Raw genomic sequence first — 21,498 nt, forward strand, 5'->3', positions numbered from 1 at the left:
TAAAGCCGGACAGGAAAAGGCTCAATCAAGCATGCAGTTCACCTCTCACCTTGTTCATCCCCAGTAGTTCGGCCGAATCAATAATGAAACTTCCAAACGGCGCAATATCAACGACCTTGGGCTCCAACGCCTGAAGGATTGCGGTGCCAGCTCAGTCCAAGGCCAAACAAGCAGCAGCCCGCGCGCGCGCCACGCACCGGAGCAAATGCAAGGCGGGGATGCCATATAAACGTAGCTATTGCACTCGACGTGGCCAAACGTGAACACAGATGTGTACTGGGCGTACGGAGGATGCCTTGTCGACAATGGCAAACCGCAGAATGGGCACTTGGATAAAGTCGGAATGGAGACGCAGGTTCAAAGCGGGCTCAGCTGTCTTGAAGAATACAGATACTAAAAAAAAAAACAACCGGAGGATGATCGAAACCATCGTGTCGTTACTGGTGTTGGGGGCCTGATGGTCGGCCGTAGCGCCAGTCGCTCCGAAAGCAGTTGCGTCAACGTGTCCGCCCGCCGCCTGGGACTAGCTTGTATCTTTTGTCCATCGAGATCCATGGATGGCGGCCCGTCAAAGTCGCCAGTCTCTCGTCGGCCATCGCTGTTGAACAGCCATCGACCCGCAGTCAGCGAACGCATCAGAGCGAGCCAGGTTGCGAGATGGATGCACAGTACGCGAGGGCCATCTGCGGCATTCAGCTGATGGCAAGATGGGCGTCGCGATTGGAATCGGGGTGAAACAGCGGAGCCTTTGATCGAGCGTCAACGTGCACCATGGTCAGCGGTTTCGTCGGGTGGTGGGGGGGGCTGCTTGACGGGCGCTGGAGATGGTGAGACGAGGGGTGATGGGCGTGAGGAAGTCATGGACAGCAAGGGCCGGCAAAGAGTAAAGCAAAGCCTGGTGAAATGTCAAAACAACTGGCAGAAAAACCTCCAAGCTGGCCGTGCTGGGGCGCTGCGTGGCTTCCGCTGGCCGGAGCTGCCCGATGCGTTGCTGGGCTGTTTGGGCTGGTTTGTTGTGCGCTGCTGCCGCTGCTGCTGCTGCTGCTGCGGCGATGCTATTCACAGCTGGGACGGCTCTGGTCGCTGATTGGCCAGCCCCCCGGAGGCATGGATAATGCGCGCCCCTTTTTGGGGTCGCGGACCCGAGCTAGGCCCCTTTGGGCGGATGTGGCTCAATGCCAAAGCAGGGCCGGCAAGCGGGAAAAGAACATCCCAAAACCCACACCCCCCTTTGCCTGTTGGTCTTGGGGATGCGCCGGCCTCGAAGACCAGAGAACCTTTACCCATTTTCTTGTGCGCCGCCTTTGGCACCAAAAATTGATGAGCATGAGACCAAGGCCCCAGAAACCTACGAGACAACCCAAGGCCCCTCCCGGAAAAAAAAAATGAAAATCCCCTCCGCTCTCTGTTCACCCCCCCCCCAACCCCCTTTCTCCCATCATCCTTTTCCATCACCGCCCGCGACGCCATCACCACCACCGCCCGCTCGCTGCTGCCAATCCCCCGATCTCACGCCAGCCTGCCGAACGCCCGTGATCCCGCCTTGGCTCGAGCTGATGCAACCAGGCTCAGAGCACTACAGTGCGTGCCAAACCTTATCGTCGGGCCTCGGACTCTGAACCGTGTCCACAGCAACCCAAAAAAACTCTCTCGTCAATGATTGTTCCTCGTCATCCACCCACGCGTCTTGCTTCAACCTAAACTGCCTAGGCGTCATCCAACTGGATCCCTTGTTCCTGCATCCCTCAATTCCTGACCACCAAATCGTACCGGGTGTTTCGACTGGAACCGCTTACTCTTTGAACGCTCACTCTTTTCTCTTATCTACTCCAGCTCTCTCTCTCTCTCTCTCTCTCTCTCCCTCTCTTTACACATTTTTTTTCTTTTTTCAAGATTACCAAAGTCTTGACCGTAAACCCGTCGTCACCTCCCATCTCTACGACGCCATCCGACGCCATCAGTCATGGCTTCCAAGGGTGATGGACGACGCAAATCCGGTGGCAAGCCAAGATTGGTAGTCACCCTCAAAGTCTCTTCATCGCGGTTGCGCCAACTGTTGCAGCCTGCCTCTTCCGAGTCCAAATCTCCAGCATCAAAAGGGTCTGCAGAAACCAAGGAATCCGTTTCTTCACCCGCAGTGTCTGCCAACCAGGCCGCGTCAGGTGTCTCTAATGGGGATCCTGCTACCGACTCAACCGCTGCGACACCAGCCGCAGAGGAGAACCCGGCAACTCCATCAATGCCGCCGCCCTTTGACGGCCGGAAAAAGGGTGCGAAACGATCTGCCGCATCGCTCGATGGCGCGCCCAAAATTCGCGGCAAACCAGGACCAAAGAAGAAACCCAGATTGTACGTTTGCCTACCATGACGGGCCTGGGATCGAGCTAGCTTCAAACTCGGCAGTTCTTCTCCCTCCTCTCCGTCCCCCGGGGGGAAACCCCCCCCCTTTTTTTTTTTCTTTTTTGTACTCAATCTCCCGATGCTAACTTGGATGACCTTGCAGAGAGGATGGTACAATAGACCACGGTGCCGTCGCCAGAATGCAAGCTGCGAAACTAGGCCCAAAGGCGAACCAGGGAGCCATCAACGCTGGCCTTCGGGCGCTCGACAGATCAGGCAAACCATGCCGTAAATGGGCCCGGGGCGGCTTCACGCTGAAAAGCTTTACGGGGGTCGTGTGGGAAGTTCATCGCTGGACTGCTCCGCCAAAGAGACCTGCCGAAGACGAGAACTCGGAATCAAGAGCCGCCTCGGTTTCCGCCGACAACAGCAGCAGCAAAGAGAACAAGCCGAATGGGCAGGAGGAAAATAGCCCCAACCACAGCAATGGCGGGGGGGACGTCGACATCAACAGCGTGCCAAGCATCAACGCCTCTTCACCAGCTCCTATTGCAGTATCAGCCGCGTCATAGGCCGGTCGCTTGCCTCGCAGCTGGCCTGACCCAAAGAGCTGAAATGTTTTTGACGGTCCAGCCCTCGTCCCGCTGGTCATGCCATGCAGATTGCGCCCTGCTACGATGATGTGGTTCCTGGACCATGTTCCAGTGAGCTGGACAAGTGGCCAGCGGACCCGTCCTTGTCTGGCAACGTTTGATTTTCTTTTCTTTTCTTGTCTTCTCTTTTTCTTTTTAATTACTGACTGGGGTGTTTGTGGTGTTTTGGCATTGCGGCAACGGGTCGTTTTTGGCGTTCTTGGGACTTGGGGTTCAGGGTTTAAAAGGCATCTTTTGATGGACAAGACACGGACAAACGCGGACAAACGCGGGCAGAGATGGGGGAGTCAAGGGTCATTGCAAAGGGCTTTTTTTTCCATACATGTACATCAATGTTGAGAATTCGAGAGGGCCGAGTCGTGAATCGATCATGGCGAGCGCATCACCGCTGCGGAATCAAGTCGGCACACATCTGCGCCTCGGCGGTTGATGTTGTGCGCCGATTCATGGGGTTTGACGCACGGCTGACGCATGCTGAGGCGCTGTGATGCTTCAATCTTCCCTTGCCCGTACTTGCTGCTGGCGATCAAGGGCAGCATGACCAGGAATTGCCATGCATTTGTGCTCCTGTGCTCCGTGCGTGCTCTGTACTCTGTGCTCTGTACTCCGTGCTCCGTGCTCCGTGCTGGTAGTGACTGGAGAGGTGATGTCGCCTGGGGGCGCACACTCATGCTGCTGTCAACATGAACTCAACTCTGTTGAATTGATCAGTCTGGTCGAATCTGGTCCTTTGGAGGTACAGCGTCGTCACAGCGGGAGGCACCGCCCGCCAGCCCTCAACGGGCTCGGTACAGCCACCCAAGCGCTGGTGCAAGTCAAGTACCTAAAGTACCTACCATGCCGCGCAGGGGGCAGCTGGGTTCAAAGGCCAAGGGAGGGAAGGGAAGGTTGAAGGGATGGAGTCAATGGGAGCGCGCCAACCATGAGCACGATTACACGGGTATGATTGCGTGCTGCTAGCAGGCCATTGACCGGCCCCTCGCATTCAATCAATGTTCCCTCCCTTGCGGGCTGAAGACGTGAGAGTTTGGTTGGCATGGTCAACAGCCTACGGAGGTGCTCGGTACTCGGTACTCGGTACTTTGTGCTGCCCACTGCCCACTGCCCACTGCCCAAGTCAGCTTGTTCAGTGCGGCGCGCGTTGGACGAATCACCCAATCCGGCGTCAAGGCCTCGCTGCTTCTCTCCACTTGGGCTGCGCAGCAAACAGCACGAACCATGAACCACGGACGGACGGCGGATGCTATGGGCCAGCGGATTTGATCGAGCAACAAGGAAAGCGAATCGCTCTTCAGCCCAGCTTCTCCGTGCGCCCGACCAAAACTCGGGACTACGACACACATCGCTTGGTGCATGTGGTAAGGAGGAAAACGCACCAGACGCTTAGCGGAATGGGAGGTCCCACTTTGGCGAGGGGCCCCAAGGTCAAAGCTACCAAGACCTCCAGCTCCTAACCAGTGATCCAAGGTACCAGCGCGTAGGTACCCGGTACCAGGCAGCCCAAGCCCCAGGCTTGTTCAGTGATCCCATGCCCCCCTTCCCCCCGGTCTGGTGGCCGGCCCTTTACGCGCACGACTCGGATGATGCAAGCTCCGCCTTCGCCCTCTCCGTTCACTGCGAGCGAAAGCGATCGAGCAAGGCATCCGAGATCCATCCCTACACGCTACACGCTACACGATACACATGACATATACCACTACCGAGAGGTAGGTAGGTTACTCCGTAGGTAGGTAGGCAATACGCATCAGTCTACACGCGACACGCTACACAGTGCCCGCTGCTCACCACCAGCCTTCCCTGCAAGCAAGTCACCCCCACAGGCCAGGCCTCTCTTCCAGCTTGCTGCATCACCCCGAAACCATCCTTCCGAAACGATCTGCGATACCCAAATCGCACCCGGTTTTTTTTTTCTCGCAAGGGGGCACTGGAGCTGCCTGGCTTGAGCTTGGGCTTGAGCTTGACCTTGCTTGCCGCTGACGGAGCAACCTGGATCTGTCTTGTCGTCTGCCGTTGACAGGGGCTGCACCTGAAGATCGTTCAACGACGGACACGGCGACAGGCGACAACGACACTCGACAACGACACTCGACAACGACACTCGACATCGACATCGACACACCGTCCTCTCCAACGACCACCAACGACCAACACCTCGCCGCTCCTTGCCCCGATTCCCGCAGTGGCCGACCTTTTCTCAACCTCCAGGCACGCTGAAACTCTCTTCCCTACACCCCTGCACTCCCTTCCCCCCCCCCGCCCCCCTCCTCTCTCTACCCCGGGAGCCGTTTCCGTTTGGTTGGTATGGAGCAGCATGGCTCATCTGGCTTCTCAGACTCAGAATCGTCAACTGGAAGCTCCCATCGCTCACAAACCCGACCTGCTACTACCTACACCTCTGATCGGGCGCGCCGAGCAGAAACAGAGGCAGGCCCCCCTTCCACTTCCCACTTCTACACCCATCCGGCCCGCACGTCGATTCTAAGCGCAAACGGTGGCCTCCTTCTTGGCCCGGCTTCCAGTTTCGCTTCGGCGGCACCGCGAGGCGACAGCGTCGGCATGGACGGCACAGCAAACAGCTCCGTGGGCAACGCATGGAGGGAGAATGGCAATCTGCCGTCCTTCTCCCGCGGCTTCAACATGTTCATGGCGCCGATCGACGCCGACGGCGTGGAGCTGGGCGTCGACGACGGCTTTTTCGTTCCCTCGTATCTGTCCGATTCGACATATGTCCGCAAGTTGAAGGAGGCACACCGCTCCAAGCTGCAGTCTCTGAGAGAAACAAAGCCATCAACGTCCAACGGGGCCGCTACAAAGACGCCTGGCTTGAATCACCAGGCCCTGCCCCCAGGCTCGCATCGCGGCATGTCACACAGCGTCATCGAGCGGCCCCCTCCGTTTGAGGAAGATGACACCATGGCTCCGTTACCATCGCGGTGGAACAAGGATGACATGTTCGGCGGTATCGATTTGCTGTCAGACGGTCGTTCGGTAAAGTACACCGCGCCGAGGAGCCCCCACGAGCGCGACCATGAGGCCTCGGCCGTACGGGCAGATCACTACATGCCCCCTCAATGCGGCATCTACTACTACGAGGTCAGCATTATATACGGCAAACGTGACGAGTACGTAAAACCCCAACGTGCCACCGCCTTCAGCTGTCGGCAGTGATAAACAAGGGTGACTTGCGAGAATGACAAGAACAAGCTAACTGGGCCGTGCACGTGCAGCACGACGATTGCCGTCGGGTTCGCGACAAAGAATGCATCGACTTCGCGCCCTATTGGTTGGGAACCCGAATCCTGGGCCTATCACGGTGACGATGGCCGCTCCTTTACCGGCCACAACATCGGAAAGCTGTTCGGCCCCTCGTTCAATGCGGGAGATGTCATCGGTTGCGGCGTCAACTTTCGCGACCACACGGCGTTTTTTACCAAGAACGGCGTCAAACTCGGTAAGACAATGGCCATGTTGCCGAGAGCTTTTGCCCAAGGGGGGGGGAACCCTTTTGCTTGGCGTTTGCTTACGCATGTTTCTGTTTGTTCAGGTGTGGCGTTTCATGATGTCACCCGGTCCAAGTTATATCCTGCCGTTAGTCTTAAGAAACCTGGCGAAGAAGTATCGGTGAATTTCGGCCAGACGCCGTTTGTATACGACATTGACGATATGATGAGGGCAAGTTTCTTAACCCCTTGCGTTTTTTTTTCCTCTTCCGCGACGGCGAGGGCTTTTGCTGACTTGGGTCACAGGAGCAACGAGCCAAGATTCGGGCAGAAATAGAAAACACCGACATCTCGACGCTCGAGCCTGGCCTAAGCGAAACAGATCTCATGCAAGCGCTGGTCCTGCAGTTTCTGCAGCATGACGGCTACGTGGATTCAGCCCGCGCGTTTGCCGAGGACATTAAGCAACAGAAGGAAGCGTTGAGACTGGACCCCAGCGTCCCCGTTGAAGGCATCAATATTAAAGATGACGAAGACGCTAATAACAGACAGCGTTGGTTTTGTGCCCCCCCCCCTTTATTTTTTTTTTTTTTTTGCTTGCTACTTTCCGTGTTGCCTAACACACTCGGCAGGCATTCGGAGAGCCATCCTGGAAGGCGACATCGATCGGGCCCTGAAGCTGACAAACGCCTACTACCCGCAAGTGTTCCGGGAAAACGAGCAGGTGTATTTCAAACTGCGGTGTCGAAAGTTTATCGAACTGGTCAGGACGGCGGCGCAGCTGCGCATGGGTGGTGATGCCAAGGGGAGCAACGGCTACGGACAGGACATGGATGTTGACGGCGGCGGCAGAGACGGCGCGTCTTGGACCGACAGCATGGCGCTGGACGAAGACGCGCAGGATCCTTCGGAGCTGCAGAAGCTGGAGCAGCAAATGCTGGAGTACGGCAAGACCCTCAGCGCCGAGTACACCGACGACGCGCGAAAGGACGTCGGCAAGGCGCTCACCGAGATCTGGGGCTTGGTAGCGTACGCCAACCCGCTCAAAGAACCGCTAGTGAGCCACCTGCTCGACCGGAACGGCAGAGTCGCCGTGGCCGAGGAGCTCAACTCCGCAATCCTGTGTGAGTCCGAGTCCGAGTCCGAGTGCCAGCCCCAGGCGCAGTCCCAGCCCCCCCCAAGGGGCAATTACCATCCCTTTTCACCCTTGTCCCGGCCGAGAAGCCCATTGAGCTAACCCAAAAACGATGGCAGCGTCTCTGGGTAAATCCTCGCGCGCGGCGCTGGAGAAACTCTACGCCCAGTCGCTCGTGCTGCTCGAGGATTTGAGGACGGACGGCGGCCCGGGCGCCTTTGTCTCGGTGCAGGACGTACTTGACAGTATCAAAGTTTTGCCGTCTCTGTGACGGGAGCGGCTGCACCCAACGTTCCCGGGCCTTTTTTTTTTTTTTTTTCCTTCCTTCTTTCTTTTTATCTTTCTTCCTTTGGGGCTTGCCGTAGCCGAACACGGCGTTGGGTTTCCTGTTGCGCATTGTGCATTTGCGTTAAGTCTCATCCGAACCTGGACGGCGTTTCATGGCGGCTGGCTTTGGCTTGTCTTGCTTATTTTGTTTTGTTTCGTTCGACATGCCCCGCCCTGCTCGTCTGTTTTGTCTGTTCCCCCGTTTCTTCCTTTCAATCTGCGACAAGGTTGCATTTTGGCGCGGTGGTCGGTCTCGGGGGGATGTCTGACGGGAGAAGGGGGGGGGGGATTTGGACAGGGTGGTGTGACGCCGTTCAGCGTGGGTAGTTTGGCAAGGCGACGGAGGGGGGGAGCACGAGGGCTTGAGCGGCCTGGGGGGGCGAGGGTCTCGGACAACATGCAGGACTGCAACTCGGGATGCCGGCTGGGATGGACGGCGCGGGTGGGACAGCGACGTATGAGGGTTATGGAGGCATCATACCACGGGGCGGGTGTGCGATGCAGCAGTCCATGGTCTTGAGGTGAAACGCGCGAACCCGCCTGGGTGGGCAGGCATTCAGACAGGCAGGCAGGCGGGCATTCAGCCAGGTAATGACTAGTGTACAGGAAGCCAGAGCACCATGCAGCCACGGTGCGCATTCTCCCAGGGTGGGACCGGCTCGTCGACAGCCATCGTGGGCAGCTTGACAGGGCGGACTCTCCAGCCAGCATCTATCTCGTCTCTGGCTGTTGCACCCTCGACAGGAATGACCTCTTTTCAGCCAGCATCCCCCAGGGAAACCCCGGCTGTCGCACAGCTCGACAGTGACGTGTACTCTTCATCCTCCCCAGCATCCCCAGAAGACGCCGGGCTGTCGCACAGCTCGACAGGGGACGTCAAACTGCATCATCATCATCATGCCCGACCTTCCAGCCCCAGCATCTCTGGAACAGCCTGTCCCGGTGCCTGACCAGGTTGCCGCACTTGGAGACGCACTCCCGCAGCGCGTCGCCGCGCCACCCTAGGCTGCCGTCCAGAATCAGGTACGTGTAGGCAAAGACGTCGGCGTCAAACAGGCCCGGCTGGCGGGCGCCAAAGAACCACTCGTCGCGGCCCAGCACCGCCGACAGGGCGGCAAACGCCCGCTCGGCATCGGCGTACAGCGGTTCCGGCTGGAGCAGCGGCCGGCGCGTGGTCCTGCGCACCTCGTCCGCGGCGGCGGACCGCAGCGACCGGAGGAGCAGGCCCCGGGTCGGCCGGGCGGCGGGCAGGTACAGCCGGGCGAGGAGGTCCGTGTGCGTCGGGTCGACGTACAGCGTGTACAGCTGCGGCGGGCCGGTCAGTCGGGGCGCGGGGGCGCCCGCGGGGAAGTAAAAAAGGATGATGAAGAAGAAGGAAGCGGGAACGGGAACGACGGAAACGCACCCACGCGGGGCGGATGCTCTGCGCCAGCAGCGACAGGTAGGCCTCCTGGCGGGGGGTGGCGGCCGCCTGGGGGCAGTGCCTCTCGGCGTAGTGGAGGATTCGGCGTCCCGTGAGGGGGATGTCGGGCCGGGGGTCGGACGACGCGGGGAGCAGGAAGGGCAGCGCGCCCGACGGCGAGGCGTGGTTGTTGGACGGGACGAGGTCGACCGGGATGCGGGCGATGCGGAGGAGCGTCTAGAGCGTAAAGCGGGCGGTTTAGGGGGGGTTGCTTTGCGCCGGACGGGGGGAAGGTCGGGCGATCTTTTTTTTTTTTACCTGCCACTTGAGACACGTTGGGTTGTAGCTGGGGAGGCCGCGGAGGGCGTCGTGGTCGGTGGCGAAGACGTGGAGCTTGGGGCGGCGGCGAGGGTGGTCGGGCGCGCGGGCGGGAAGGGGCTCGGCGGGGTGGACGACGAGGGGGAAGCGCTGGAAGAGCGTGCGGACGGGAGGGGGCACGGCGAGCCACGTGTCGGGCATGGCGGAGGATGAGCGAGTGGCGACGGGGCTGGCGGTGGGTGATGGGTGATGATGGAGTGGTGGACGACGAAGTTGGCGATGATGTTTGTTTTTGGGCGGTTGTCGCTCGCTGCTGATTGGTTCGGCTGCGGGCCCGCCTGCAGGACCCGTGGGGCCCTCGGTTCTTGCTTTGCTTCAATGGAACAACCCCCTGGCCTTGCTGGCTCGCAGGCCCCAAAAGGCGCGGCTCAGACACGAGACGAGGCCTTGGGGGCAAACAGCCCGGGTCCGTCGACACGCGGCCGGAGTTGCCGGACAGTTGGAGGCCCCGGTGGCTTTCGGGCAGAGCAGGATGACGGAGGATGACGTCACCCGCATTGTCCTGCGACGCCAGCCCGTTAGTAAGCCGTCCGGGCGGTGGCGGCCCACGGGCCCGCAGCTGCAAGGAACAAACAAAAGCCCGTGGCAAGGCTGCTGCGGCCGTCAGAGGGACGACCTGCCTGCTGCGCCCGGGCAGGCCGCCTTGCCTTGCTCCCGCGGCAACCAACCAGACGAAAAACGCTTGTCGAGTCTGCGAGGGCAACCAGAACCTTGCTTCGGCTTTCGAGTCCGGCACGGGTCAAACGAGCGGCGGATGACGGCGGCGGTGGACCCTGAAACAGCGCCAGAGCCTTTATCCGCGGGGCCAAAGACAGATGGCGTTGCGAATACGACGGGCTCCCGCAGGGGGGAACAAGGCAGGCAGCAGCAACCTGCGCCAACCGGCTGCGGCGGTGCAGAGCGCCGCGTGGGGCCCAGTTCCGCCCGCAGAATAAAATTGTGGCGGGAAAAAAACACGAGGGAAGCCCATCTCCACTGGGGCATGGCACAGATACGTATATCACGTCAAGTCGGTCGGGGACCGACCAAGGCAAGAGTACAAAATGGACCGACATGCCCACCACGGCTGGGCATGGAAAGAGGAGCAAACGGACCATCACGGCAAGGCAGAAAAGAAAAAAAAGAGAAAGAATTTTAAACCATAGAAAAAACACACCATCGTCAAAGGTTGAACGCCCCCAAAAAGAAGGAAAGAACACTCGGTCTTGGTTTCCTTGGCTGCAGCACCCCGCCATGCTCCTTCCGTTGTGGGCTTTCTCTGCCGTTGCCGTCTCCCCTGCCATCGCAGGCGGACTCGTCCTCGACTTTCCCGTCTCCAAACACAACTCTTATGCAAGTACCATAGAAAAACACCAGGCATCGTCACTTGCTTCCGTTGAACCGCTGCTAACGCTTCCCAGCCCGTCATCGAGGCAAAAATAGGAACCCCCCCCAAGTCGTACCGCCTCCTCTTCGACACCGGCAGCGACGCCACCTGGGTCGCCAGCTCCTCCTGCACCCCCCAGGACTGCCCCAACAGCTCCGGGTAAGCAAGCCTCAAACCCAAGCAAGCCGAAGCCGCAGGGCCCGACTCTCGCTTACAATCTGCACCTCTTCTTTCCCAAAACACCAGCTACCAAAGGGTGCTCTACAATGTCAGCGCCTCGTCCAGCGGCCTCCTGACCGGCCCGTCCTCCAGCATCGGCTACATTGACGGCGGCAAGGTCACGGGCCCCACCGCCAAGGACGTCTTCTCCGACGGCAAGAGCACGTGGGAACAGACCTTCATGGCCGCCAACACGTCCACCTGGAGGAACCTCCCCGCCGACGGCTTCGTCGGTCTTTCCTTCCAGTCGTCCTACACGGAAGGCGGCATCGAGACGGTCATGCATACCCTCCTGCCCAAGCTGAAGAAGCCCCGGTTCGGCATGGTCGTCAACGGCAAGGAGGACACCACCCCCAACGGCGGGCTGCTCACCCTCGGCGACTCGAGGGAGAAGCGCTTCGTCAAGGGGCCCATGGTCACCGTCCCCATCGTCAAGCGCAACGGCCAGTTCGACATGTGGCGCAGCACGACGCCCGGCATGATCATCACCACGTCCGGCAGCAACACCCCCGGCAGGCATGGGCGCCCCTCCTCGTCGGCCAGCCGCGTGTCGTTTGGCAGCAGCTCCGCCATCTTCGACAGCGGCGCCGGAAACATGTACGTGCCAAAGGGCACCATCGAGGCCGTCTACGCGGCCATGGGCTGGAACTACACCAAGCTGCTGACTCACGAGCACACTCCCCTCTGCAGCGAGTTCAACTCGTCTTGGTCCATCACCTTTGAGTTTGGCCCGGACACCGCCGCTGTTTCCAAGCTCACCCTTACGGGGGACGAGCTGGCCCGGCCGGGCTTTGCTTACAGGCAGGACGCGTGCTTCCCGCCGTTTTTGGAGTCCAACGAGGACAACCTCATGCTGATTGGCACCCCGTTTCTCAAAAATTTCTACACGGTCTGGGACTTTGGGTCGCATGACCCCGCGGCGTATAACCCGACCCTTTCGTTTGGCAAGCTCAAGGGGAACGCGTAAAGGACGCTACAAGAGACCTAGCGAGAGCGGCATCGCGACCTAGCGTGGCGTCATGATCCAATGCTGTAACAGGGGATTCTGAACGCAAGCGTGGCGTCATGATCCAACGCTGTAACAGGGGATTCTGAACGCAAAGCGTGGCGTCATGATCCAACGCTGTAGCAGGGGATTCTGAACGCAAGCATGGCTGGGTAGATTTTTCGTGTTTTCCCGTCGTATGACTATTTGCAAGCGCCCTTTGCTCACCACGGTGGATTGGATACATATAGACTTGATTTTAAAAAATTGTGGTTTTGATCCGTGAACCGGACGATGCCCTGGTGCCGCGCCGGTAATGCCGGTGCTGCCGCTGACCATGCATTTGCTCATGCCGCTGTTGGCGATGCCGCTGTCGGCATCAGCGGTTGCTTCCCCGTCCGTGAACAAAGTCTTGAGCACATGGCATCACGTCGCGTCACGTCGCATCTCATCCCATCCCATCTCGCGGAAAGACATGGCGCTTGCGCGCCATTTGCTGCGCCGATGTTTTTTTTTTTATCGTTTTCTTTATTCGAGTCTACATTAATTAGGTAGATTCGGCCAGTCAACAAGAGGCTTAAAAACGTGCCACGCGCTCGCAACCAGGTAGCACTTCAAAGGGTGCCAAATCAAGGGGAAGCCCAGCCAGGCTCTACCCATTGCCATCGCCAAATATGCGCCCGCCCGTACGCCCGCCCGCGCCCAGGAAATAAGCAGCAAAGCTCCAAGCAGTAGCAAAATCCAAATCCGACTCAACATCAGCCACACAAGGTGCCAGTTCCTCCAAAAAAAAAAAAAAAAAAAAAAAAAAAAAAAAAAGGCTGGGAGCATCTTCAGGCCCGCGTCCGCGGGCCGCTGGAGAAGCGCACCGAGCCGCCCGACGTGAGCGAGTTGACGCACTTTTGCAGCCTGTACAGCTCCTCCTCCAGCCGGACCCAGACCTTGGGCTCCAGCTGGCCGTACATCCAGAAGTGGCCGCCAGAGTCCCTGCCCAGGACGCGGCACACCGACTCGGTAGGCCGGGCGTCCACCTGCACGCAGTAGGCCGTCGCCAGCGTCCCCGGCGGGTTGTACCGCCGACTTTCCAGGCTGCCGCAGTGCAGCACGGCGGGCCCAAAGTCGGCCGCCGACAGCAGCCGCAGCGAGGCCAGGCTGCTGTAGTCGATGTGGGCGGACCTCGAGTCCCGCGCGGCCCTCGACACTCTCTTGCCGCGCGCCCCGTCCTCCAAGAGCGACTTGGCCATGGCCAGCAGCCTGTCCTCGCGGGTCTCTCGGTCCATGGTGCGTTTGTGCATGAGGGTGATTTTGCCGACCGACTCGACGACGTCTCGGGCTGACAGCCTCGAGCGGATGGGAAACATCAGGCTCTGGAGGTACTCGCCCGAGGGATCTCGCAGCGACGATATGTGGTGGCGCAGATTGACCATGTTGCGCGCCACGACGCCACGGGGCTTGGAGGCGCCCCCCGCGTGCAGCTTGCTCAGCCAGGCGAGGAGGATTTCTGCGTCGCTGATGGCCGTACGGGGCCGCTGGTCGTCGTCCACCAGCCGGGAGATGTCGTCGCGGATCTCGTTCAAAAAGTCTTCGTAGATGTCTTTGGGGATGTACACCATCCTTCGCTCCTTGGGTGGCAGGTTCCGCCTTGGCCACCATCCCGGGAGGCGGCATCGGCACGAGCCCGCGTCGTCAGTTTTGAGAGTCCTCTTCTCCTCTGCCTTCTGGACCAGTTCCCCGAGAACGTCTCTATACGGGCCAAAGACCAAGGCGACTTCTTGGCTTCGCCCGGCCACCACCAGCGACCAGTTCTCCAGGAGGGCCTTGAAACTGGCGCTGTCCATGAGATTCTCCGGCCACGACAGATTTACCACGGTCGCGTCGCAAAACGAGAGCACATGGAGCGATAGCAGCGGGAGATTTCGCCGGATGAGATCCTTGATCGTGGCGGGAAACCCCGGGGGAGCGAGGTCCCGACGGCAGCTCGGCGGGAACGTCTGGGTGAAGGCGCGTGTGCGGGGCAAGGTAAAGTGCCTCCCGGCAGGATGAGCCGCAATGTATTGGTCAAGGAGCCGTTCGTGGGAAAAGAGGCAAGCTGGGTTCTGGGGCGTGAAAGCCTTGGGGACATATGCCTCCAACAATCCGTCATGCTGAAAAAGCCACAACTGTCAGCCGCGTAAATCCTGACAAACAGCAGGTTCGTTCAACAAGAAAGAAAGAAGGACGGAAGGAAAGAAAGGGAAAAAAAAAAGGGGGGGGGGGTGAGAAATTTTCTTACCTTTACTCTCAAGCGAGCACCGAGCTTTCTCCAGTCACCAATCTCCAGCAACTGACACAGACAAGCGTGCAGCTGTGCGGCGTCGAGCACATCGTTGAAGCACATGACCCAGGTCGTCAGCATCTGCCGCATGCCCGAAGGCTGGTCAAGGAGATGGACGGGGTAAACATCGTGTGCAAAGTGGGAGTCCAGCTTGTCGCCGGGTGCGGGCTTCCGAGGCCCTGCACTGCAGCATGATTGCGCCATTGTAAAGGTTCAATTCGATAATTTCAGCAGTGTCGAGTTGATGTAAGCGAGGTTGTTGTCGAGTTGATGTGAGCGAGGTCGTTGTCGAGTTTGGTGTGAGCGAGGTTGTTGTCGAGTTGATATAGGCGAGGTTATTATCGAATTGATGTGAGTGAGGTTGTTATTAAGTTGATGTAAGCGAGGATATTGTTGAGTTAATATAAGTAAGGTTATTGTTTAGTTAATGTGAGTGAGGTTGTTATTAAGTTGATGTAAGCGAGGATATTGTCAAGTTGATATGAGTAAGGTTATTGTTTAGTTAAGGTGAGTGAGGTTGTTATTAAGTTGATGTAAGCGAGGATATTGTCAGGTTAATATGAGTAAGGTTATTGTTTAGTTAATGTGAGCGAGGTTGTTGTCGCGCTTCAGGGTGAATAAGCCTGCCAAGTGAGGCAAAGGTTTGCCAAAGGAGACGGAGGTTGAGCTTAATTCCCATAAACTTTGGGGAATTTCCCCGGAGATGAGCTTCATCGAATTACGGTTCGTACTTGCAGCTTTACTGCCCCCGCCCACTTGGGCTGGCTGGGCCCTCGAGTCAAAAGACAAAGCTCGCCATAACACAGCAGAGCTTGCAAAGGGCGTGCATTGCATGCATGCGGCGCTACCAGCCATCGGGGGCATGGAATAGGAGATATCCGAACGGAGGCGCTTTCGGGGAGCCAGCCCTTGCATGAGCAAGTCAGAGAGCGAGGCCATGGACGGGATCGCCTTCAAGTGAGACAGGTGCTGTCGCCGAAGGAGCTGACAAGGTCGACCAGGCATTTACTGGGAGCATGGCGGCTGCGACGCAAATCCAGGAGATGCATCAATCATTCGCGGCAAGGATGCGCGGATTGCAGCAATTACGGAGTAATGCAGGCCAAAAGATGCATCCGGGCGTTGTATCACGAGGCAGCGACGGCGATGACGCAGACATGTCATCCTTTTCCCGCCTCTTGTCGTCAAAAACGAATCAGCGAGGCCTCGTCAAGGACGGCTCCGACAATGTGACGAGACAAGGTGTCTCACCGAGTGCGGGGGACGGCGCAGCAGCAGCAGCAGCAGCAGCAGCAGCAGCAGCAGCAGCAGCCGTGATGCACCCCCTCGAATACGAACGTATGCAGGCTACAAACCGCTCCGAAAGATGGCTTTGCCCTGTCCCTCGCAGAGTTGGTGGCTCGGTTTTGGCGTTGGCAGCCTGCGAGACGCTGCAAGAGCATGCACGGGTCGACGCCCGTGAGAGAATCAAGAGAAGAAGAAGCGCAGCGGCGATGCAGCGATGCAGCAGCGCTGCTGAGAGTAAGCCCCATCGATTCCGGGTGCAGGGCAAAGAGCTCCCATCCGGGAGAGGCCTGTAGACGCCCGTGAAGCCGAATCCGGAGCCCGTGTCACGGCCAACAGGGTGGCCCAGGCCTCGGATCAGCAAGTCGTCGGGTGTCATGGCCTTTAAAGAGGGCAGGCATCTACCTGGCCATGACTCTGCATCCGGGGTCAAGTCTGAGTCGGGGTGGGCTCGATGTCGTCTTGCGGTTTGCATCCATGTTTGGGCAGAAGAGCGCCGCATCGCGAGATTTTACGACGTTTAGCGTCGCGTCCGAGGCGAGGCACAAGGAGAGTTTGTCAGGACGAGAAGCAGAGGAACTGATGGCTGGGATCAAACGGATCAAAGCCGTGAATCTCTCTCCGATGCTGGCTGGTGGGGGGGGAAAGAGCTGCCAGAGCTTGTGCCTTCCACTTGCAGCTTCGCGCGCATCCGCAATCTGATTGGACTAGAGTTAACATTACCTACAGAGGCTACAGGTACCTTACCTAGGAGGTAGGTAGGTTAGGTACCTAAGGTAGGTACCTAAGGCATTCCATTTACATGGGAAAATGCACAAAGAGGTGTTGACAATTTGTATTCCCGTGGCGAGACCGTGGAGACTCTAGCAAGTCTCTTGGAATACGGAAAATATATGCTTAGATATGTGTAGGACTATATGCTGCTTCGCAGTAAAACATCATATATTTGCTGTGCGTCTATCTATATACCCTGAAAGAAAAGTCACCGTGTACAGAATGAACATAACATGGAGAGGTTCCCGCTTTTTGTTTTCCCTGCATGTGGTGAATGTGTACTCCGTACGCCATGACAGATATCTCAAGAGGTCCAATCTCTTTATATGAGAGTTACGTCAAACAAGTCGTTATGTGATGGGCTCTCGCTCGTGAGAGGACACAACTTGCCACGGAAGGCCACGCCGCACAAGTGAATGTCCGGGGTAACAGCGTATATTGTTGTAAAGCCGCTCAGGGGCTGACCCTTTTCATCTTTGCGGAAGGGCAGATTGCTAATAGGGTTGATGGGGAACGCATAGAGCTTGACGTTTTTCCCATTGCATTTCTTGTTGGCGAATTTCGTCTTGGTAGTCATGCGCTTCGGCCACCCGCTGATGCCGGGCCGGTCACCTGCCGCAGCCTGTTCCAGGGCGAACAGCTTGGTGACCTTGACGGTTGCTCTCTTGTTATTAACAGGCAGTGTGCAGCTGAACGTCTGCGAGTACGACTCACGTTAGCTTGGGACTACGCGGTGTGGAAGCAAGCGCAGCAAGACTCAACATGCATCATAAGGGTAAACACGGCGGTCGAGGGCGTTTTGAGCGTCGACAGGGGTAGCAAAAGCCGGCACGTTGAGCAAGGCGGCGGAGGCGAGAATAGCGGGCAACCTCATGGCGACTGTTGAAAAGAATGGCAAGACTTGCTGTGGTAAGCTGTGATGAGCTGTGGTAGACCGGTGATGCCAAGCCGATAAACGACGGATGTTGTGATGTACACAGAAGTTTGCCTTTGAGGCGCGAGACACGCCCTTATACGTGTATTCGCCAGATGCCCCTTCACCAAGTGGATATCCCAACGAGTCATTTTGCATATAGAAATCTAACGGGTCTCTTCATGTACGAAAAAGTACACGTGGAAAAGTGTAGCTCCTGCAGCGTGTTGCCTGGCTATACGAACACAAGACGCCTTTATAATCCACGCCGCACAAGTAGACACGATCCTCCCCGGCAGCGTATATTGTTTCATGCCTAGTGGGTGGTGGCTGAAACCTGGAACTCTTCTCAAGCGGGACACAGCTGCCGGGGTAAAATGGGGAATGAACAAGGTTTTGGCCCCTGGCGCTATCGCAAGGGGGTTTCCCGGATTCCCGTTTAGGGTTACATTTGTAGCGTGATGGCTGCCGGCCCTTACCACGGCCATCTAACCCACCTGCTTGGGCCTGGGCCGGCCTCGGCGAGCGCGCTAAAGACCTTGGCCAGTTTTTGCTCCCCGTGAATACCTATGCGGGGGGACTGGTGATGCCAAGGCCCGAGAAACGATGGTGTTGCGATGGATAGAGACGTTGCCCTTTGAGGGCGCGAACGAGATAGGTCCTTTTAAGTAGTATTCGGCAGATGCCGCTTGATCAAAGCCGTGCCATTGTATTCCGGAAAGTCAATCATTCCGCGCATAGAAATATATGCTTAGCTTAGATAGGTAGGCTACACATAGGACTAGTTGCTGCTGCGGCGTAGTTAGGAATCCGTTGCTGTGCGTTTACATACACTTTTGAGAGACACAGAGAGGTAGTACGCCTTCTGTCGCACCATACTCTTTAAGAGATACAGAGAGGTATTGACGCCTTATGCGGCACCATGTATATTGGCTTTACTAGCAGTGCCGCTTTTAGCGCCACTCCCTATCTCCTTTGTTTCGACGATGGGAGCGCAAAGGCCACGTAAGACTTGGGCACAATTCTTCCCTTTACGGGCATTGGCTTAACTTTGCTTTGTTTCATTTGCTTTATTCCATTTGTATGATACAGAGCATGACATGTAGTGACACAATTCGCCCTTCATTGGATAGTAATCAAGGTCTCTTATGAGCATCCTTCGCTAGTGAGTCCCGTTCCTTTCCTCCTTACATAGTCCATTTAACATATTTACTCCATGCAAATTCGCAGCCGCCCTAGGGCTAGTCCTTTATCTTTAAGTAGGCTCTCCTAACTAAGGTTATTATAATCAAGTGCATATAGACCCTAAACGCAAGCATTATACAACATTAGAATAGAGGGTTATGCTGCATCAAGGCAGGCCGCACACCGCGATAGTCTCTTCTAGCTCCTGCTGCGTTTATTCAAGGTACACAAGGCGGTACCGTATCCCACGCCGCAGAAGTGAAGCTTCCTTCCCTTCTTCGTCTCCACAGCGGTGTATATTGTCTTAAATGGGGTGTCTGGCTGATTCTTTTCATTCTTGTGAAAGGGTTTGCCGTTAGAATAAAGGGGGTACTGCAAAAGTTCGACGTGCAACTTGTCGCAGGTGCTATCCTCGAATTCCCATTTAGGGTTGTACTTCTTTGGATACCCGCTGACGCCAGCCGCATCTATACCACCTACTGCAGCCTGGACTTTGGCGAGCACACTGCTGATTCTGACGGTAGTCATCTTCCCATCAGCAGCACGGACCGAGCAACTGTAATAAGACTAGAAGGGTACGTTAGCTTAAGAACACGCGGTTTTAAGCAATCGCCGCAAAGCTTGACATACTTTACCAGGAGCACTATCGAGGCTAGCGACGTTTTGAGCGTCGACGGGGGTAGCAAAAGCTGGGGCGCTGAGCAAGGCAACGGAGGCAAGAATAGCGGGCAACTTCATGGTGACTGTTTAAAGAGTGGCAAAATTTGCTGCGATAAGCTATGTGAGCTGTGGTGAGCTGTGGTAGACTGGTGGTGCCAAGACGAGAAACGATGGTGCTGTGATGGATAAAGAAAGACGCTGCATTTGAGGTGCGAGGATGGGCCCTCATATATTCGCCAGATGGCGCTTGTTGCCGAGAATGGCAGGACGTGGGAATGCCGGACAGATTGGTTCGCTAACTAGTTGTATTCGTGCTTGTTTCACATTCTGGCAGGACGGACCGGGCTGTCCGTGTCCGGTCCGAGTCTGGGGGAGCCGGTCACGAAGTCACGGCCTAGGCCCTGGACTCGCCCGACTCGGACGTCGAGAGGCGACTCAGGTCCTGGTGGCTTGGAAAAATCACGAAACGGCCCCGTTGCTCGATCCGGATCCTACCAACCCGCACTTGGTTGTGAGTAACGGCACGAACACGTGGGAGCGGGCCCTAGCGGGATACGTAAACGAGCAGCACCGACCGACCAGGCCCCAAAACAGAACAGAGGCCTCTCCCTATATATGTACCTGCATGCAAAGAGGCTTTGCTGACGATGGGCGACAAGGACACGGCCCCCGGCACTGCAGCAGCCACCGACATGCACCGGCATGCACGAATCGTATTGCTGGTGGTTACTCCTGGATGTACGGAGTGCGCTATTCGACGAGACCCTGCGTAGAATGCAACAGGCCCCTAAGTTGACCTATGTTGAAAAAGATTGTCGTGGGCAGGTCGGCAGTCCGTTGTGGGGCCTGGGAATGGTCGGTGCTGCTCGTTTACGTATGCCGCGTTCAAGGGCTCCTGGTCGAGGCTCGTCGGGATCGGCACCTCCGCGATGCTTCTCGGCATGTTTCGGGGGGTAATTCCTGTGACAGGAACGCGCTTGAACTGCTGGCGTCCATGGCCACGTTCCATTGGCCATTCGGTTGTGCCTGAGAGGAACCCCATGCGGCTAAGCAGGAGGGTCCCTGCCAAGGATCCCCGCTAAAGGACTGCGTCTGCTTTTACATAGATCTGGCCAGACCTTGGCATGATTACTCATGCCGTATTCCATTTCTCTGACTCACCAGACATCTTGGAGCCTTTTCAAGCCTCGGGTCCCGTAACAAGCTAGTTGCGGCGTTTTCACGTCGACTGCTGGTCCTCTTGTAGTATATTGCGACGAGGTTGTAGTTGGCAGTGCTGCTGATTGCCAGTCATCCGCATCGAGGTGAAGCCATCATGTTACCAAATGTTACCAAGCATGATGAAATCGTTGTCAAGCAGGATGCTGCGTGGCTGACCGATCAATTAGCGGCCTGAAATGGAGAATGTAGCTTGGCACCGCTTTTTCTACGTAGAGGAACCTCGTTGATTTCCTGCCCTTTCTTACCTCGCGTAATGTGCATGATACTCATGTATTGCATCGCTGATGCCGAGACGAAGTCGCAAGGTGAACTTGTTGATGTCCTGCTACACCTGGTTTCGACGTGCCCAATGGGATGCACTGATGCAGCCTGGCCGCACGCGACTTTCTCCGGGTCACCTGAGCTCAGGGCTTGCTGACCTGGCGCCCTCCGGTACGGATTCGGGAGAACGAACCTCCGCAGCGCAGGGCCCACCTGAATAACCGCAGGACACTCGTGATGGTGCAGGGGAAAGAAATGACTTCGCTGCCCGCATCCACCGACTGTCGGCTTGTCAGGCTGGACGCTGGACCTTTTGCGAGCGTCCCCCCTCCGTCTTTCCCCGTCGACGGCCGCACTAACATCGGATCAAGGAGGTGGGTGCTGCGATTGTCATGGACTTCAGGGCCACGAGCGGGTCCCGCCTTCGAGTGGCGGTTTGGCGACGCGCCCTGCCAGATGGGCCGAGATGAATGGCATGCCCACAACGACGCGGGCCCCTGGGCCAAGGCGGATGCCCCGGCATGCTCGTCTCGCCACTCGCGGCTCGTTTGAGCCAAGGCAAAGGGGCTTCTAGATCGGAAACAAGAGGTTATGCGCAGACCCGGTGCGCGCCAAGCCTCGGCACATCAGCCCGCCCTGCT

The 21,498-nt window shown here is 57.5% G+C and overlaps 9 protein-coding genes across 9 annotated transcripts; 3 read left to right on the forward strand and 6 right to left on the reverse strand.

Annotated features, from left to right (window-relative positions):
* Positions 1-25: 25 nt before the first annotated feature.
* On the reverse strand, positions 26-636 carry UV8b_07503 (uncharacterized protein; the record flags this gene model as incomplete). The annotated part of the gene is made up of 3 exons (XM_043145000.1): positions 26-130; positions 287-376; positions 442-636. 3 exons carry the CDS (start codon positions 634-636, stop codon positions 26-28), a joined length of 390 nt encoding a protein of 129 aa, XP_043000935.1.
* Positions 637-1,963: 1,327 nt separating this feature from the next.
* UV8b_07504 (uncharacterized protein) lies at positions 1,964-2,912 on the forward strand (the record flags this gene model as incomplete). Its single annotated transcript, XM_043145001.1, has 2 exons — positions 1,964-2,349; positions 2,504-2,912. 2 exons carry the CDS (start codon positions 1,964-1,966, stop codon positions 2,910-2,912), a joined length of 795 nt encoding a protein of 264 aa, XP_043000936.1.
* A 2,637-nt stretch (positions 2,913-5,549) lies between these two features.
* On the forward strand, positions 5,550-7,839 carry UV8b_07505 (uncharacterized protein; the record flags this gene model as incomplete). Its single annotated transcript, XM_043145002.1, has 6 exons — positions 5,550-6,115; positions 6,221-6,444; positions 6,538-6,665; positions 6,740-6,986; positions 7,066-7,557; positions 7,688-7,839. The coding sequence occupies 6 exons, from the start codon at positions 5,550-5,552 to the stop codon at positions 7,837-7,839; spliced, it is 1,809 nt and encodes a 602-aa protein (XP_043000937.1).
* Positions 7,840-8,771: 932 nt separating this feature from the next.
* Positions 8,772-9,816, reverse strand: UV8b_07506 (uncharacterized protein; the record flags this gene model as incomplete). The annotated part of the gene is made up of 3 exons (XM_043145003.1): positions 8,772-9,200; positions 9,301-9,534; positions 9,616-9,816. 3 exons carry the CDS (start codon positions 9,814-9,816, stop codon positions 8,772-8,774), a joined length of 864 nt encoding a protein of 287 aa, XP_043000938.1.
* Positions 9,817-10,908: 1,092 nt separating this feature from the next.
* UV8b_07507 (uncharacterized protein) lies at positions 10,909-12,227 on the forward strand (the record flags this gene model as incomplete). Its single annotated transcript, XM_043145004.1, has 3 exons — positions 10,909-11,007; positions 11,076-11,200; positions 11,288-12,227. The coding sequence occupies 3 exons, from the start codon at positions 10,909-10,911 to the stop codon at positions 12,225-12,227; spliced, it is 1,164 nt and encodes a 387-aa protein (XP_043000939.1).
* Positions 12,228-13,078: 851 nt separating this feature from the next.
* UV8b_07508 (uncharacterized protein) lies at positions 13,079-14,763 on the reverse strand (the record flags this gene model as incomplete). Its single annotated transcript, XM_043145005.1, has 2 exons — positions 13,079-14,389; positions 14,518-14,763. The coding sequence occupies 2 exons, from the start codon at positions 14,761-14,763 to the stop codon at positions 13,079-13,081; spliced, it is 1,557 nt and encodes a 518-aa protein (XP_043000940.1).
* Positions 14,764-16,939: 2,176 nt separating this feature from the next.
* Positions 16,940-17,491, reverse strand: UV8b_07509 (uncharacterized protein; the record flags this gene model as incomplete). The annotated part of the gene is made up of 2 exons (XM_043145006.1): positions 16,940-17,314; positions 17,399-17,491. 2 exons carry the CDS (start codon positions 17,489-17,491, stop codon positions 16,940-16,942), a joined length of 468 nt encoding a protein of 155 aa, XP_043000941.1.
* Positions 17,492-18,913: 1,422 nt separating this feature from the next.
* Positions 18,914-19,453, reverse strand: UV8b_07510 (uncharacterized protein; the record flags this gene model as incomplete). The annotated part of the gene is made up of 2 exons (XM_043145007.1): positions 18,914-19,282; positions 19,346-19,453. The coding sequence occupies 2 exons, from the start codon at positions 19,451-19,453 to the stop codon at positions 18,914-18,916; spliced, it is 477 nt and encodes a 158-aa protein (XP_043000942.1).
* A 719-nt stretch (positions 19,454-20,172) lies between these two features.
* On the reverse strand, positions 20,173-20,391 carry UV8b_07511 (uncharacterized protein; the record flags this gene model as incomplete). Its single annotated transcript, XM_043145008.1, has 1 exon — positions 20,173-20,391. One exon carries the CDS (start codon positions 20,389-20,391, stop codon positions 20,173-20,175), a length of 219 nt encoding a protein of 72 aa, XP_043000943.1.
* Between the last annotated feature and the right edge of the window lie 1,107 nt (positions 20,392-21,498).

This window comes from Ustilaginoidea virens, chromosome 6 (genome assembly GCF_000687475.1).
Source record: "Ustilaginoidea virens chromosome 6, complete sequence".
In the NCBI taxonomy this organism is placed as follows: Eukaryota; Fungi; Ascomycota; class Sordariomycetes; order Hypocreales; family Clavicipitaceae; genus Ustilaginoidea; species Ustilaginoidea virens.